The sequence below is a fragment of the Schistocerca piceifrons genome, chromosome 1 (assembly GCF_021461385.2).
Source record: "Schistocerca piceifrons isolate TAMUIC-IGC-003096 chromosome 1, iqSchPice1.1, whole genome shotgun sequence".
NCBI lineage: Eukaryota > Metazoa > Arthropoda > Insecta > Orthoptera > Acrididae > Schistocerca > Schistocerca piceifrons.
Window position 1 is genome coordinate 198,323,170 of NC_060138.1, and position 14,605 is coordinate 198,337,774.

The window sequence follows — 14,605 nt, forward strand, 5'->3', positions numbered from 1 at the left end:
ATAACATCTTCGGTTTTCCAGAGACAGTTAACGACATGTCTATTGAACCAACAATAATGGCTACTACTGTCTCTGTACGCACTCGTTACCCCGATAATCTTTCCAACCACATCTTCATTTCCCAGTGCTCTTAGAAGTACTGCCAGTATTGATTTCATTAGTTCTTTGTACTGTTTATTCACATTGTCTCTACATTCACTCAGATCATTTTGTTAGTATCTAACATGTCATATTAAAATTACTGTTATCTCTGAGCTAACTTTGACTAAAAAAAATTGCTTTGTGTGAGAACCCGGACCGATGAAAGAGAGGACCCGAAGGTCGTAATCTGATCAGGTTAAATACACAAACAACTAAAATAAATGAAATACGCTGTTATTTTCTCAGTGATCGACATGGAGTATTGCCTTTATTCCAAAATTCACAAAATTAGAACAAGAAATAAGACATATGGAGATAATTGTTTCCTTCAGAGGTATCAGTTGTGAACCGTGCCAGTTCTCATACGTTCCGCTGGCAATCTCTGAAACTAAAGAACAGCTTAAGCGGCGCTTGTAGAGTTTGCAACCAGGACCAGACCCACGCCGGCTTCCAGGGTCACAGACTGTGGAGATACCGTTGCCCTGTAACACAAAAAACACACAAATGAGCCACGTGATGTCGTATGAAAGAGAGAGTGACGTGAAGAAATAAGGGGTAGTGGGTATTATGACGCGACGTAGTGTATCAGCTAGATTAGTAAATAATGTCATATCATATTGGGTACAAGGGTGGCAACGTTCCCATGATCAGCGTAGGAGGTTCGTGAATAGTGGAAATGTAGACTACACACAAGAACTGAGACCAGTAGATTTTGCTTAGATGTATAAATAGTTCATTTTAGTATGAAACAAGTGAGTATTTGTTGCGTAAAGAAATCCTTGGAGTGTCAAGTTACACAGAAATATTATAACTTTTATCGTTAGTTAATGGAAAGGAATGATGTCACCTGTTTTTAACGTCAAATTATTAAATTAAAAAGTTTTATATGTATGATATGAGACATTACAGTTACGCCCTTAACCAAACAAGGCTGTAAAAACAATTCAAGACATTTTATTGTAAAAGAAAAGGAAATAATCGATTGAGAATTGATTTTTGTAAAATGATACTAGAATTTTATGGAAGAAAGATATATTTTGTAAGTCACATTCACAGTTAAGGTGCTGAGATGTATGAGTGCATGAAGTAGCTGTAGTTTAGAAATCATGGCGAAAAGTTCCCAGGTAAAGTTCATGATAACAAGACATAATGTAGAAATCATAGTAAAAAGCTGTATGAATTGAATGCATGTAATTCGTCGAGAGCAAGTTTTTTTAGAGACATTTGGATGAACTATCTGAAAATGTAGTAATAAAACAGGAAAGAGATTTTGAAATCGACGTATTTTATGTACAAGATAAAAATGAGGCTCTTAAAATTTCAGTCTTATGCCTATGCAAGCCAAACCCTGAGCTGTGATGCACTAATTACGATGTTAACTTCAAGAATGCTGCAGATAAAACGAGAAATGTATTGTGTCTGTAGTATCACCCAGAGATCACGGTGCCAGGCCAAAATCGGCAACACACATCTATGTCACAGACTTTAGTGGTCTCTTTGCAATCCACAACGACGAATGGGAGGTTCTAAGCAAGATACGACATCTCTCTCCCAGCACAGTATCGCCCTCACACGGAGGTCAATATAGAGCCGATCCTGGAAGTGCTCTGCCCACTTCGTGACCGCAACTGAAGCAGTCACCATCATCGAGCAGGACTAAAGAGTTATTCATGTCTCAGACGGAACTGTACTTCTGTAAAGGTTGAACACTGTACTTCAATGGAACAGTTCGTTAAATAGTGCATCGAGCGATGATTTAATGGTCAATTACAGTTATAAATTATCAAGTACTCCTGTGCCATACTATTTTATCTTGTTCAGGAAATCTTTTTACTCATTCATGTAATAATATGAACTAATATATCATATGTTGTAGATCCAGTGAGCCATCTCCCAGAGCAATGAAAGAATCCACAGTTCTGGCAGGATGATTGCCATTTCGTCTGGTCATAACACTATCTTTATTTAATTGAACTTGCCTCTGTCCAGTATAGGTGAGAAAATTTGCAATCTCATGTTTTTATACTAACGCATTTGTTGGAGGGGAAAGAAGGCTAGTAAAAATACGGTACGTGTTTGCATATAAACAGAGACTGAAATTGATTCGTCACATATAATCATGAATCGTAACAAGCAAATAATTTAATTCTTTTTTTACAACATGAAACGTTTCACATAACAAAATGTAGAAGATTTTATTTTCGCTTTTTTTCCTAAGAAAAGACATTCACTTAATTAAAAGACTATGTCATTGAGGATTTTTTATTTTACAAAACATGGTAGATGAGTCTGCATATTCTTTAACTTAGTATCTTTCTTCATTCGATAAATTACATTTAAATGGCAGCAGAAGCCACCACCAGTCGGTGGTGAACCTGCCACTGCCTGTCCTATTATTATTCCGGGAACTGTGTATGTGTAGTTCGGGCAAAAATCAGTATGCTAATTAGTCAAATTTTTCTCGATAGTCAGCCCCCCCCCCCCACCCAAATTAATGAAAGGAAAATACTTCGTCGCTTACTACACATATCAAGAAAAGTTCGCATCACCTCGTTTCCGAGAGTCCCGGAACCCGTACAGAAAATTGGAATAGAGATCAATATAAACATCATTTCCGTCCTTTTTATTACTCATGAAAACCACACACTACATGTTGTACCACCGGTACATTTAATACCCAGTAGCACGTCCACTTGCATTGATGCATGCCTTTATTCGTCGTGGCATACTACCGACAAGTTCATCTAGGAACAGTTGGTCCAGACTGTCTCACTCCTCAACGGCGATTCGTCATAGATCCCTCAGAGTGGTTGGTGGGTCACGTCGTCAACAAACAGCCCTTTTCAATGTATCGCACTCATGTTCGATAGAGTTCATGTCTGGAGAATATGCTGGACACTCTAGTCGAGCGATATCGTTATCATGAAGGAAGTCATTCACAATATGTGGGAATTGTCGTCCATGAAGACGAATGCCTCGCCAATATGCTGCCGATATCGTTGCACTATCGCTAGGAGGATGGCATTCATGTATCGTACAGCCGATACGGCGCCTTCCATGACCACCAGCGGCGTACGTCGGCCCCACGTAATGCCACCCGAAAACAGCAGGGAACCTCCATCTTGCTGCACTCGCTGGACGATGTATTTGAGGCGTTCAGTCTGACCGTGTTGACTCAAAACACGTCTCCGACGAGTGTCTGGTTGAACTCATATGCGACACTCATCGGTGAAGAGAACGTGATGCCAATCCTGAGCGGTCTATTCGGTATGTTGTTTGGCCCATCTGTACCGCTCTGCATTGTGTCGTGCTTGCAAAGATCTACCTCGCCATGGATGTCGGGAGTGAATTTGCGCATCATGTATCCTATTGCGCACAGTTTGAGCCGTAACACGACGTCCTGTGGCTGCACGAAAAGCGTTATTCAACATGGTGGCGTTGCTGTCAGGGTTCCTCCGAGCCATAATCCATAGGTAGCGTTCACCCACTCCAGTAGCAGCCCTTGGGCGGCCTGAGCGTGGCATGTCATCGACAGTTCCTGTGTCTCTGTATCTCCACCATGTCCGAACAACATCGCTTTCGTTCGCTGCGAGGCGCCTGGATACTTCCCCTGTTGGGAACCCTTCCAAGCACAAAGTAACAATATGGACGCGATCGAAAGCAGTATTGACCATCTAAGCGTCGTTGAACTATAGAGAACACGAGCCGTGTACCTTCTTCCGGGTAGAAGGACGGGAACTGATCGGCTGTCGGACCCGGCCGGGTTTAGTGACACCTCTGAACAGTCAAAGGGACTGTGTCTGTGATACAATATCCACAGTCAACGTCTGTCTTCAGGAGTTCTGGGAACCGGAGTGATGCAAAACTTTTTTTGATGTGTGTACATTTTTCTTGTTCAAGCAGTAAAAGTTTGATTAATTCCTTCTTTACTACTAATTGCATTCGCAACACAGGTGGCAGATAGTATCCATATGTGAATGGATCTGCAAAATTACATAATTGTACTACTTGTAGTTCACGAGATATGACGTCATAAACATTGAGATACGTGAAAAACTACCTTAACAGATTAACTCATGTGCAGTCAACCGTTTGTAGCTGTTTCATACATAGGAGTTCGACTCTTTAAAGAATCAGTGGTGGGGTGTTACTGGTATTTTAGTAACAGAATGCAGTATGCTATACTGCACGGAGTATGTTCTACAGAAACTAAAATAACATCGAATGAGCCCGATGGGAGCATAATAGAATCTCTAATAATGAATATACTTAAATAATTTGCTAGAAATTATCAGCTAACAGTGCTGTTGCCTACAGTAAAGTATCGCCACTGAACTATCGCAAGGAAGTGTAGAAAGACATGCACAGTTCCACTTGGTGCAACAAAAGGCAGGTCCCTTTAAAGGTGGGTAAATGTAGAATATCATATCAAAGAGCAGAAAAAGATTCTATTCCGTTACAAGAAGAGCGGCGAACCACTTGAGCACGTCATCATTGCGCATTGACACTGCTGGTGAAAATGTGCATCGCCCTCGATGACTTTGTTCAGGCTCACCTGGCTATAACATGTGCACTCTGAGGGGTCTAGTGTTAGCGATTCTTTTGCCACGGTCTTTGGCGGTCAGATAGTGCTGAGGAGTCCTGTCCGCACACTATCTGCTATGACCCTACAGGCAGTAACTGTGCTGAATTTAGAGGTGAACAGTGTTCGCAATATTCATTCTAGGGTACAACCATGCGCCACCTACGAGTGCGAATGGAAGACTTAGGTCCGTCGGAAGCGTTCTCAGAATGTGCGATGCATCCTTGTTTGGAGTCCTTATCAAGTACACACTACAGTAGCTATCGTATGTGTTCAGATGCGTCCAGATTCGTAGCTGGTCGGTGAAGCCGATACCAAAGTGTAATTACCAGAGTGTACCACAAATGGTTTGGGAACTTAAGTGGGAACCCTTTTGAAGAAAGACAACTACTTCTAGCGAAAATATAGAGAACTTCTATTCGAAGAAGACTGTGTAATAATCCCGCTGCTACCACCCTATGTCTCGTGTAGGGATCACTAGGATAAAATAAGAGAGATTAGGGAGGTGCACAGCCATATAGACAGTAATTCTTCCTTCGCTCAGTAGGCGAGTGGAACAGGACAGAAAATCGATAGTATTGGTACAGACTATCCACCAGGATCCACTGTGCAGTGGCTTACGGCTTAGGTGTAGATGCAGATGCACATAAGTAAGGAGAAGTTCTTTAAGCGGAGTGAAGATAATGCACTTGTGAAAGCAATACCTGATTACAAAACTGCCAGGAGCGGGGCCGTTCCTCTGCTGCTGTAGGGTACTTTGGTCTGGTACACCACGTACCTCAAATATTAATTAGCAAACTACTCTGCACCGTGAAGCAGACGAAGTAAGTATGTGTGACACGACACAATAATACAGGTAACCAAATAAAACTGGACTGGAAAGTATTTGCGATAAGACTACGCAGGGTTGAGCCTTATGCCTTATTAATGAACATTACAGCTAAAGCTAAAGCCAATGCAGCGCTGCGCTTGATTTCTAAAACTGAGACACGTGTAACATCTCTGTCTGAGGGATAGCAGGAACAGCGTTTCAATGTCCTGCGTCAGCTATTCCAGCATCTGAGGACTGTTTGAATATCCTATTTCAATTTGCCCCTCAGGTAAAAATCATACAGACAGAGATCAGGCCATCAAGGCGCAAGGTGTCCAGGGGATTCCACTGACTCGTCTGATTGTCCTCTCGTCACCACACAGATCGTGCACTCGTCGCAAGATTCTCAGGCGGCGTGCGTCGTTGCTTCGTCTTGCCGAAAATATCCATACAGCCGTTCGATCCATATATGCTTTACATAGAGGACATACCGGTTAGCGTTAACAGTTTGGTAAAAGACTTGTGTTACAATGCGGACTCCAGGTATTGCTCGGCACACACTAATCTAGACATTATGCAACGGCTCTTCGAAATAATGATGGGCATTTTCTGACGCATAATGGCACACCTTCGGCAACTAAACATACTCTGACAGGGTGAATCGGGCCTCATGTGAAGAAAAGAAAAACTGAGGACCCAAGAATCCTGGTTCCGCTTCACTCAGAAACCACTGGCAGAACTCAACACGCAAATGTTCGTCTGAACGCTTTAATATATACGCACCACTAAATTTTGACGAGGGTTGCCCAGAAAGAAATGCGCCACGTTTTTTTTTTCCTCAACCGAAAATAATGCTATGAATGCGAAGCGTTACGTATGTACACTCCTGGAAATTGAAATAAGAACACCGTGAATTCATTGTCCCAGGAAGGGGAAACTTTATTGACGCATTCCTGGGGTCAGATACATCACATGATCACACTGACAGAACCACAGGCACATAGACACAGGCAACAGAGCATGCACCATGTCCGCACTAGTACAGTGTATATCCACCTTTCGCAGCAATGCAGGCTGCTATTCTCCCATGGAGACGATCGTAGAGATGCTGAATGTAGTCCTGTGGAACGGCTTGCCATGCCATTTCCACCTGGCGCCTCAGTTGGACCAGCGTTCGTGCTGGACGTGCAGACCGCGTGAGACGACGCTTCATCCAGTCCCAAACATGCTCAATGGGGGACAGATCCGGAGATCTTGCTGGCCAGGGTAGTTGACTTACACCTTCTAGAGCACGTTGGGTGGCACGGGATACATGCGGACGTGCATTGTCCTGTTGGAACAGCAAGTTCCCTTGCCGGTCTAGGAATGGTAGAACGATGGGTTCGATGACGGTTTGGATGTACCGTGCACTATTCAGTGTCCCCTCGACGATCACCAGTGGTGTACGGCCAGTGTAGGAGATCGCTCCCCACACCATGATGCCGGGTGTTGGCCCTGTGTGCCTCGGTCGTATGCAGTCCTGATTGTGGCGCTCACCTGCACGGCGCCAAACACGCATACGACCATCATTGGCACCAAGGCAGAAGCGACTCTCATCGCTGAAGACGACACGTCTCCATTCGTCCCTCCATTCACGCCTGTCGCGACACCACTGGAGGCGGGCTGCACGATGTTGGGGCGTGAGCGGAAGACGGCCTAACGGTGTGCGGGACCGTAGCCCAGCTTCATGGAGACGGTTGCGAATGGTCCTCGCCGATATCCCAGGAGCAACAGTGTCCCTAATTTGCTGGGAAGTGGCGGTGCGGTCCCCTACGGCACTGCGTAGGATCCTACGGTCTTGGCGTGCATCCGCGCGTCGCTGCGGTCCGGTCCCAGGTCGACGGGCACGTGCACCTTCCGCCGACCACTGGCGACAACATCGATGTACTGTGGAGACCTCACGCCCCACGTGTTGAGCAATTCGGCGGTACGTCCATTCGGCCTCCCGCATGCCCACTATACGCCCTCGCTCAAAGTCCGTCAACTGCACATACGGTTCACGTCCACGCTGTCGCGGCATGCTACCAGTGTTAAAGACTGCGATGTAGCTCCGTATGCCACGGCAAACTGGCTGACACTGACGGCGGCGGTGCACAAATGCTGCGCAGCTAGCGCCATTCGACGGCCAACACCGCGGTTCCTGGTGTGTCCGCTGTGCCGTGCGTGTGATCATTGCTTGTACAGCCCTCTCGCAGTGTCCGGAGCAAGTATGGTGGGTCTGACACACCGGTGTCAATGTGTTCTTTTTTCCATTTCCAGGAGTGTATTATTTCAAATCTCCTGAGTGAGCGCACCTAGTTTCCGTCACTTCCGACAGATAGCTTAGCTGCAGGACAGTTTCAAAATGGCGTCTGTAGGTGATGTACATTACATGCAACGTGCCGTCATTTGAGTTTCTCACTGTAGAGAAAGAAACTGTGGGGAATAATCACAAACGATTATGCAAAGTCTATGGAGCATCTGCTGTCGACGGAAGTACAGTTAGTCGCTGGGCACGGAGGGTGACGTCATCAGAAGGCGGTTCTCAGGAGCTCCACGATTTGCAGCGGTCGGGGAGACCATCCACGGCTGTCAGACTTCCACTTACTTGGACCATTACAGGATGCCATTCGTGGAACACGTTTTGAGGATGATGAGGAGGTGATTCATACAGTGAAGCACTGGCTCCGCCACCAGGACAAGGATTGGTACCGACAGGTCACACCCTCCCTTGTTTCGCGCTGGAGGACGGCCACAGGCAGGATGGAGATTACGTGTAAAAATAGGGTCTGAAGATAAAACACCATTCTTTCACGGGTTTAATTCTCATTATGTTCAATAAAGAAATGTTCAAGAAAATAAATGCGGTGCATTACTTTCTGGGCAACCCTCGTATATGCACAGATGGAGTTCGTTTTTGATGTGTCACGGATTTGATATCTCTTAATTCGCACTTAAACAAATAAACGGTGTTGAGATTTCAAAGTACTTTATGCACGTAAATTGAAGGAGGAAGGGGGAGAAAGGAAAGAGAAGGGAAGGAGCTAATGATATCTATTTCATAGCGACCTTATGCGGAATCAGTGGCGACGAGTGAAAAATGTGTCTCCGACCGGGACTCGAAACCAGGACTATCTCAGCACGCTCCCCGGTTGATCGCCATCCTCATCTAGCGGCACCTTGTGCACCATGATAGCTAATTTTGGATTCCCGCCGGTGACCGAACGTTGTTGTGTATCGACGCTGAAAGTTGAGAATTCATTGTCCATCGAGACGAATCAGTTACATGACTACGTGGTGTCAGTTCTTTCCGACATGCCTGAAAGAACAGACACCATGCATTCATATAATTAACGTATTTTGTTCCAAGCTTTCCTTCACTTGAGCAATATCTGCTTGTGTAAGAACTCTTTTTAGGATAGTTGGGGTTTTTCCGTTTCGTGCTGTCTTGTCACTAAGTTTTGTGTTGCAGACTTCGCTGGAGGTTTTGGCAAAACTCATCCAATCTTAGCTCTTCCGTAAACAGCTCCACACAAGTTTCCACAAATTGTGGTTCTCATAACAGTTTACTATCAAAACACGCTGTTTTATCGAAAACTCCATTTTGTGTTGCATTCCGTTGGTCAGTAAATACGTCTTCTGCTCTCGCTCATTCAAAGGTAATCACGCAGCGTAATACCTGAGACAGAACACGCGTAAGATGAATAAGTGCAAACATGTGCACCGAAATCACGGTTTCCAGCATTTTCGGTGGTGGTCAGTTATCACGTCCACTAAAAAGTGTCAGTTTCACCTCAATCTTATAATTTTATGGGCCAGCTATATTTGGTCCACCCTGTACATGCGGTCGTGGATTGAAGAGTACCTAAACAATTCCAACATTAATTTTCGCCCTGAGTAACTCTTAAGAAACCTTGTGATCGGCGTTAACCAATTGAAGTTCCTATGTTGATGTCTCCACAGTTAGACTGGCTCTTATCTCTGACCATTACAAAAGCCAGCATTAGTGTCCCACTGCTTTAAGCTTCATACATTGTCTTATCTACTGTGGGAAACTGATAGATTCTCCAGGCCTTCACATTGGCAGCAATTCTACTGCGAGACGGCGTAACATGTCCTTAATCTTGTACAAAGAGCACGCGATTCTCAACGGAGATACTACCTCTTATCTGAACGCAAGGAACAGAGATACACGGCCACATCTGTGAAGATATCACATGTTTGTAGCAAACAAGCTAAAGGACACTAGCACGCGCTGTTCCGCTTGCGGTCATTCACGCCAACAGCACAATAATGACCACAACTTTATCGTCCTTACAAATTGCAAATTATATGTGGGATTTCCATAATGACTTCTTAGTCACACTCCGGCCACTGTGGGCGAGCGTTTCTAGGCGCTTCAGTCCGGAACCGCGCTGCTGCGGTCGCAGGTTCGAATCCTGCCTCGGGCATGAATGTGTGTGATGTCTTTAGGTTAGTTAGTTGTAAGTAGTTCTAAGTCTAGGGGACTGATGACCTCAGATGTTAAGTCCCATAGTACTTAGAGCCATTTGAACCATTGTCAGTCACAAAGTTAAAGAGACTACAATGAACTCTTCAGGAGCGACAAATGATATCCCTGGACTCATCGAAAACTGCATAAGGTTAGTTATCTTCACCTGCTGCCACAGAGAGGGGTATCTGCGATGTGGACAGAAGTTAAGGACGTACACTCATTTCAGTGCAAGACAATCAAATAACGTCACAATTTTTTTTTTATATTCAGTAGCAATATTAGTTACATTTTAAGAGTTTATGTGAAGATACCCTTCAATGGAGTAGAAGGAGTAGCCCAACGGAAAGCTACTCAGCCTTAATATCCAACACATTACCTACAAGACATTTATCATGCTGTGTCAAATTGCTGAATACATGTGTAATCATGTGTCTTACTACCAACTGTACTGATGTATATCCTCGAATATTTGGCAGAGATTGTTTTGGTCCTATTATTGTATTTACGCTTTGCTCTATCTTTTGGAAAAAGTAAAATGTATAAAGATAAGGTGCTCTCATTTCTCAGACAGGAGCTATAATCAACATATCCTGGCAGTACACATTCAGAGTAACTTGCTGACGCCAGACAATATAGCTGACCAAGTACCAGAAAAATGTGTTTCTAAAAGAATAATTAAATATAGTCGAAAACAAAAACATTGTTTAATTCAATTTCATCATTCATGGCTTTATGTGGGTCATTTCACATGAATGAAGAGTTAAACTATGAGTGGTGACTTTATAGACTGATTTTCTGACACAGTGAATGCGTATACTGTTTTTTTTATACAATGAATGCGGAACCAGAAACAAAAACACTTCATCTTTAGACAGGCTTCTGTGATGGAGTTGTTGGTGCTGGTCAGATATTATTGGACGTTTAAGATGTTAAATTGGCCAGGAGATATTATTATCTACACGCAGTGTGATCAGAAACATTCTGTAAAGCCTGTGAATGTGTAGCAATGTACGTTGTGCTGAAAAATAAATAATGATTTAATTAGCGTTGAAGGTAGCCAATCAGGCTGTTGCGGGCGCAAATTCAAGCGGCCCGCCAGATAAAATTATGATTAGTTGTCCACTAGTTTAGATGACAGCGCACGACTCTGCTCAGCCTTCAGGTCGGGTTCGTTCCTTACTACCGTCGCACGTCCATTTTTGTGTCGCCCTTTTGTTTGATTTTCGGAAACCAAACGAAGAACACGTTTGGCGACACACTCTCTGACGGGCAGCTTGAATTTGCACTCTCGGCGGCCTAATTGCCTAATTTCAATGCTAATTAACTCGGAAACGGCGCAGCGATCGAATTTTTTCTTAACAATAATTTCGCAGCAAAACGTACCCTGCAACATTCTTACAAGCTTATCATACTATTTGTGACCACCCTTTATATTCCATTCTGATAGATCTTATTTTAATAAAAATTTTCTTAGAGAAAGAAGCATAAACTATGTTTCCCTTTCTGTGTACAGTGTGCCACAGACGTATTTCATACTGTCGCAATTCACAGTCCACTGTTTATTTCTTCGTAAATGTATCAGAGAGCACAGAGCAAGGTAATTACAAGTAAAACCTAACATTTTTTCAAAGAAATTTTACAAAAAATTAACAGAAGTTTCTGAAAGAGTCTATTTAATACGCTGCTATTAACTTAGATGGTATTATTTCTGTGGTTTGTGTAGCGAATGTGAAGTCCTTACTTCTTGTACTACAGTAGACTCCGAAAGATGGAATAAAAGCCACACACTTCGTACTCGTCTCGTTCATCGGGAAGTGATTCATATTTTCTGCTTTCGCATTAAAAATTTTCATTTCTTCAAGTATGTACAGGGTGACCCACGACGAATGGTGAACATTTAAGGGTATGACAGAACTGGTCATTTGCGGCAAAATAAGTCTAGTAAATATGGTCAGTACAATGTATACATTAAGATCTACGAACACTTCTTCCTCTTCGCTACTATGAAACACAACTCTTCTGCTGAACAAGTGCTCATACCTCTTAAGGTATGCATTTTAGAACCCGTGTTTATTAGAAACTTCAAATGATCGTTCCTGCCATATCTCTGAATACTGATAATTGCTCTTTAAAAAAATGTAAATGTCGTGTGATTAGGGCCTCCCGTCAGGTAGACCTTTCGCAAGTCTTTCGAATTGGCGCCACTTCGGCGACTTATGCGTCGATGAGGATGAGATTATGATGATTAGGACAACACAACACCCAGTCCCTCAGCGGATTGACATTCTCTCGCGCTGACCTCTCAGCTACCGGAGGCGGCCATCATTGCTCTTGGACACACTTTAGTACAATGTAATACAGTATAGTATAAATTCTTTGGAAAACCTCTCTACATCTACATCTACATGGATACTCTGCAGATCACATTTAAGCGCCTGGCAGAGGATTCATCGAATCAGCTTCACAATTCTCTATTATTCCAATCTCGGTACGAGCTCTTATTTCCCTTATTTTTTCGTGGTAATCGTTCCGCCCAATGTAGGTCGGTGTCAACAAAATATTTTCGCATTCGGAGGAGAAAGTTGGTGATTGGAATTTCGTGAGAAGATTCCGTCTCAACGAAAAACGCCTTTCTTTTAACGATTTCCCGCCCAAATCTTATATCATTCCTGTGACACTCTCTCCCATATTTCGTGATAATACAAAACGTGCTGCCTTTCTTTGAACTTTTTCGATATACTCCGTCAGTCCTATCTGTTAAGGATCTCACACCGCGCAGCAGTACTCTAAAAGAGGACGGACAAGCGTAGTGTAGGCAGTCTCCTTAGTATACATTTTCTAAGTGTCCTGCCAATAAAACGCAGTCTTTCGTTAGCCTTCCCCACAACATTTTCTATGTGTCCTTCCAATTTAAGTTGTTCGTAATTGTAATACCTGGGTATTTAGTTGAATTTACGGGTTTTAAATTAGACTGATTTATCATGTAACCGAAGTTTAACGAGTTCCTTTTAGCACTCATGTAGATGACCTCACACTTTTCGTTATTCAGGGTCAACTGCCACTTTTCGCACCACTCAGATATTTTTTCTAAATCGTTTTACAGTTTGTTTTGATCTTCTGATGACTTTATTAGTCGATAAACGACAGCGTCAACTGCAAACAACCTAAGACGGCTGCTCAGATTACTCCCAAATCGTTTATATAGATAAGGAACAGCATAGGGCCTATAACACTACCTTGGGGAATGCCAGAAATCACTTCTGTTTTACTCGCTGACTTTCCGTCAATTACTACGAACTGTGACCTCTTTGACAGGAAATCACAAATCCAGTCACATAACTGAGACGATATTCCACAAGCACGCAATTTCAATACGAGCCGCTTGTGTTACAGTGTCAAAAGCCTTCTGGAAATCCAGAAATACGGAATCTATATGAAATCCCTTGTCAATAGCACTCAACACTTCTAATTCTTTGTAGGACCTGTGACAAAGTAGTGACTTCATCATTATTTGTAAATATTTTACCAAACAGATTTTGTAAGCAAATTTCCTCTGTAATCTATAATTTGAACACTGTCAGTCACTTAAGATTTTTTTATTTTTATTTTTTTGCATAACAATAGTGAATGCTCTCCAGTCGTAACTGTCAAAAACTGCTATCTTCTGACCAACTGCTGCTGTACTGTGCGACCATGGCAAATATGACACATTCAACTTGGCTCCTGATTTCATTATTTTTCAATTTATGTTCTATGTCTCTGAAAGATTTACACTATAAGAACACATATAAATCCTCACCAACGGACGAAGTGAGCCTTGAACTCAGACAGAGGCCCTGGCGCCACTTACCCGCTCTGTGTGCTGGAGGAGATGCTGGCGGCGTGGACAGTCAGCTGGTCAGGCAGACCATCGAAGGTGGCCGACAGGTCCACAGTCTCCACGTCGGTGCCCAGGTTACCCACCACCACCACCGTCGGTTCCCCGTCCAGCGTCCTGCACAGACATTACACAAGTGACAGCCCACTTCAAAAATGATCTTCATTCAAGCAAAACACTCGAATTTCAGCTCACCAAACATTACACTTTATCGCGTTATTCGGAGCACTTATCTTTGTAGGACAGGTGGCTACCTAATTCTGCCTCATTTTTATTTATTCATTTTGTACATCAGTTGTGCCAACGGCCTTATCGCAGTGGTAACACCGGTTCCCGTCAGATCACCCAAGTTAGGCGCTGGCTAGTACTTGGATGGGTCACCGTTCAGGCCTGCCTAGTGCTGTTGGCAAGAGGCGTGCATTTAGCCCATGTGAGGTCAGTTGAGGAGCTACTTGACTGGGAAGTAGCGGCTGCGGTCGTGGAAACTGACATCGACCCGGAGAGCGGTGTGCTGACCACATGCCCATCCGTATCCGCATCAAGTGACGCCTAATGGCTGAGAACGACACGGCGGCTGGCCTGAACCGTTGGGCCTTCGCGGCCTGTTCGGAGGGTGTTTCTTTTCTTTTCTTCTTTTTTTACAACAGTTGATTGCATAGAATTAACATAATCTTCGTACTT

General features: G+C 43.6%; 1 protein-coding gene across 1 annotated transcript in view; it reads right to left on the minus strand.

Annotated features, from left to right (window-relative positions):
- Positions 1-541: 541 nt before the first annotated feature.
- The window catches only part of LOC124799570 (maltase 2-like), a 121,705-nt gene continuing 107,641 nt past the window's right edge, over positions 542-14,605 (minus strand). Inside the window, exons 9-10 of the mRNA XM_047262934.1 lie at positions 13,898-14,041; positions 542-623 (exon numbers count right to left, since the gene is read on the minus strand). Coding sequence (XP_047118890.1) covers positions 542-623; positions 13,898-14,041 — 226 coding nt within the window. The remainder of the gene's footprint in view (positions 624-13,897; positions 14,042-14,605) is intronic.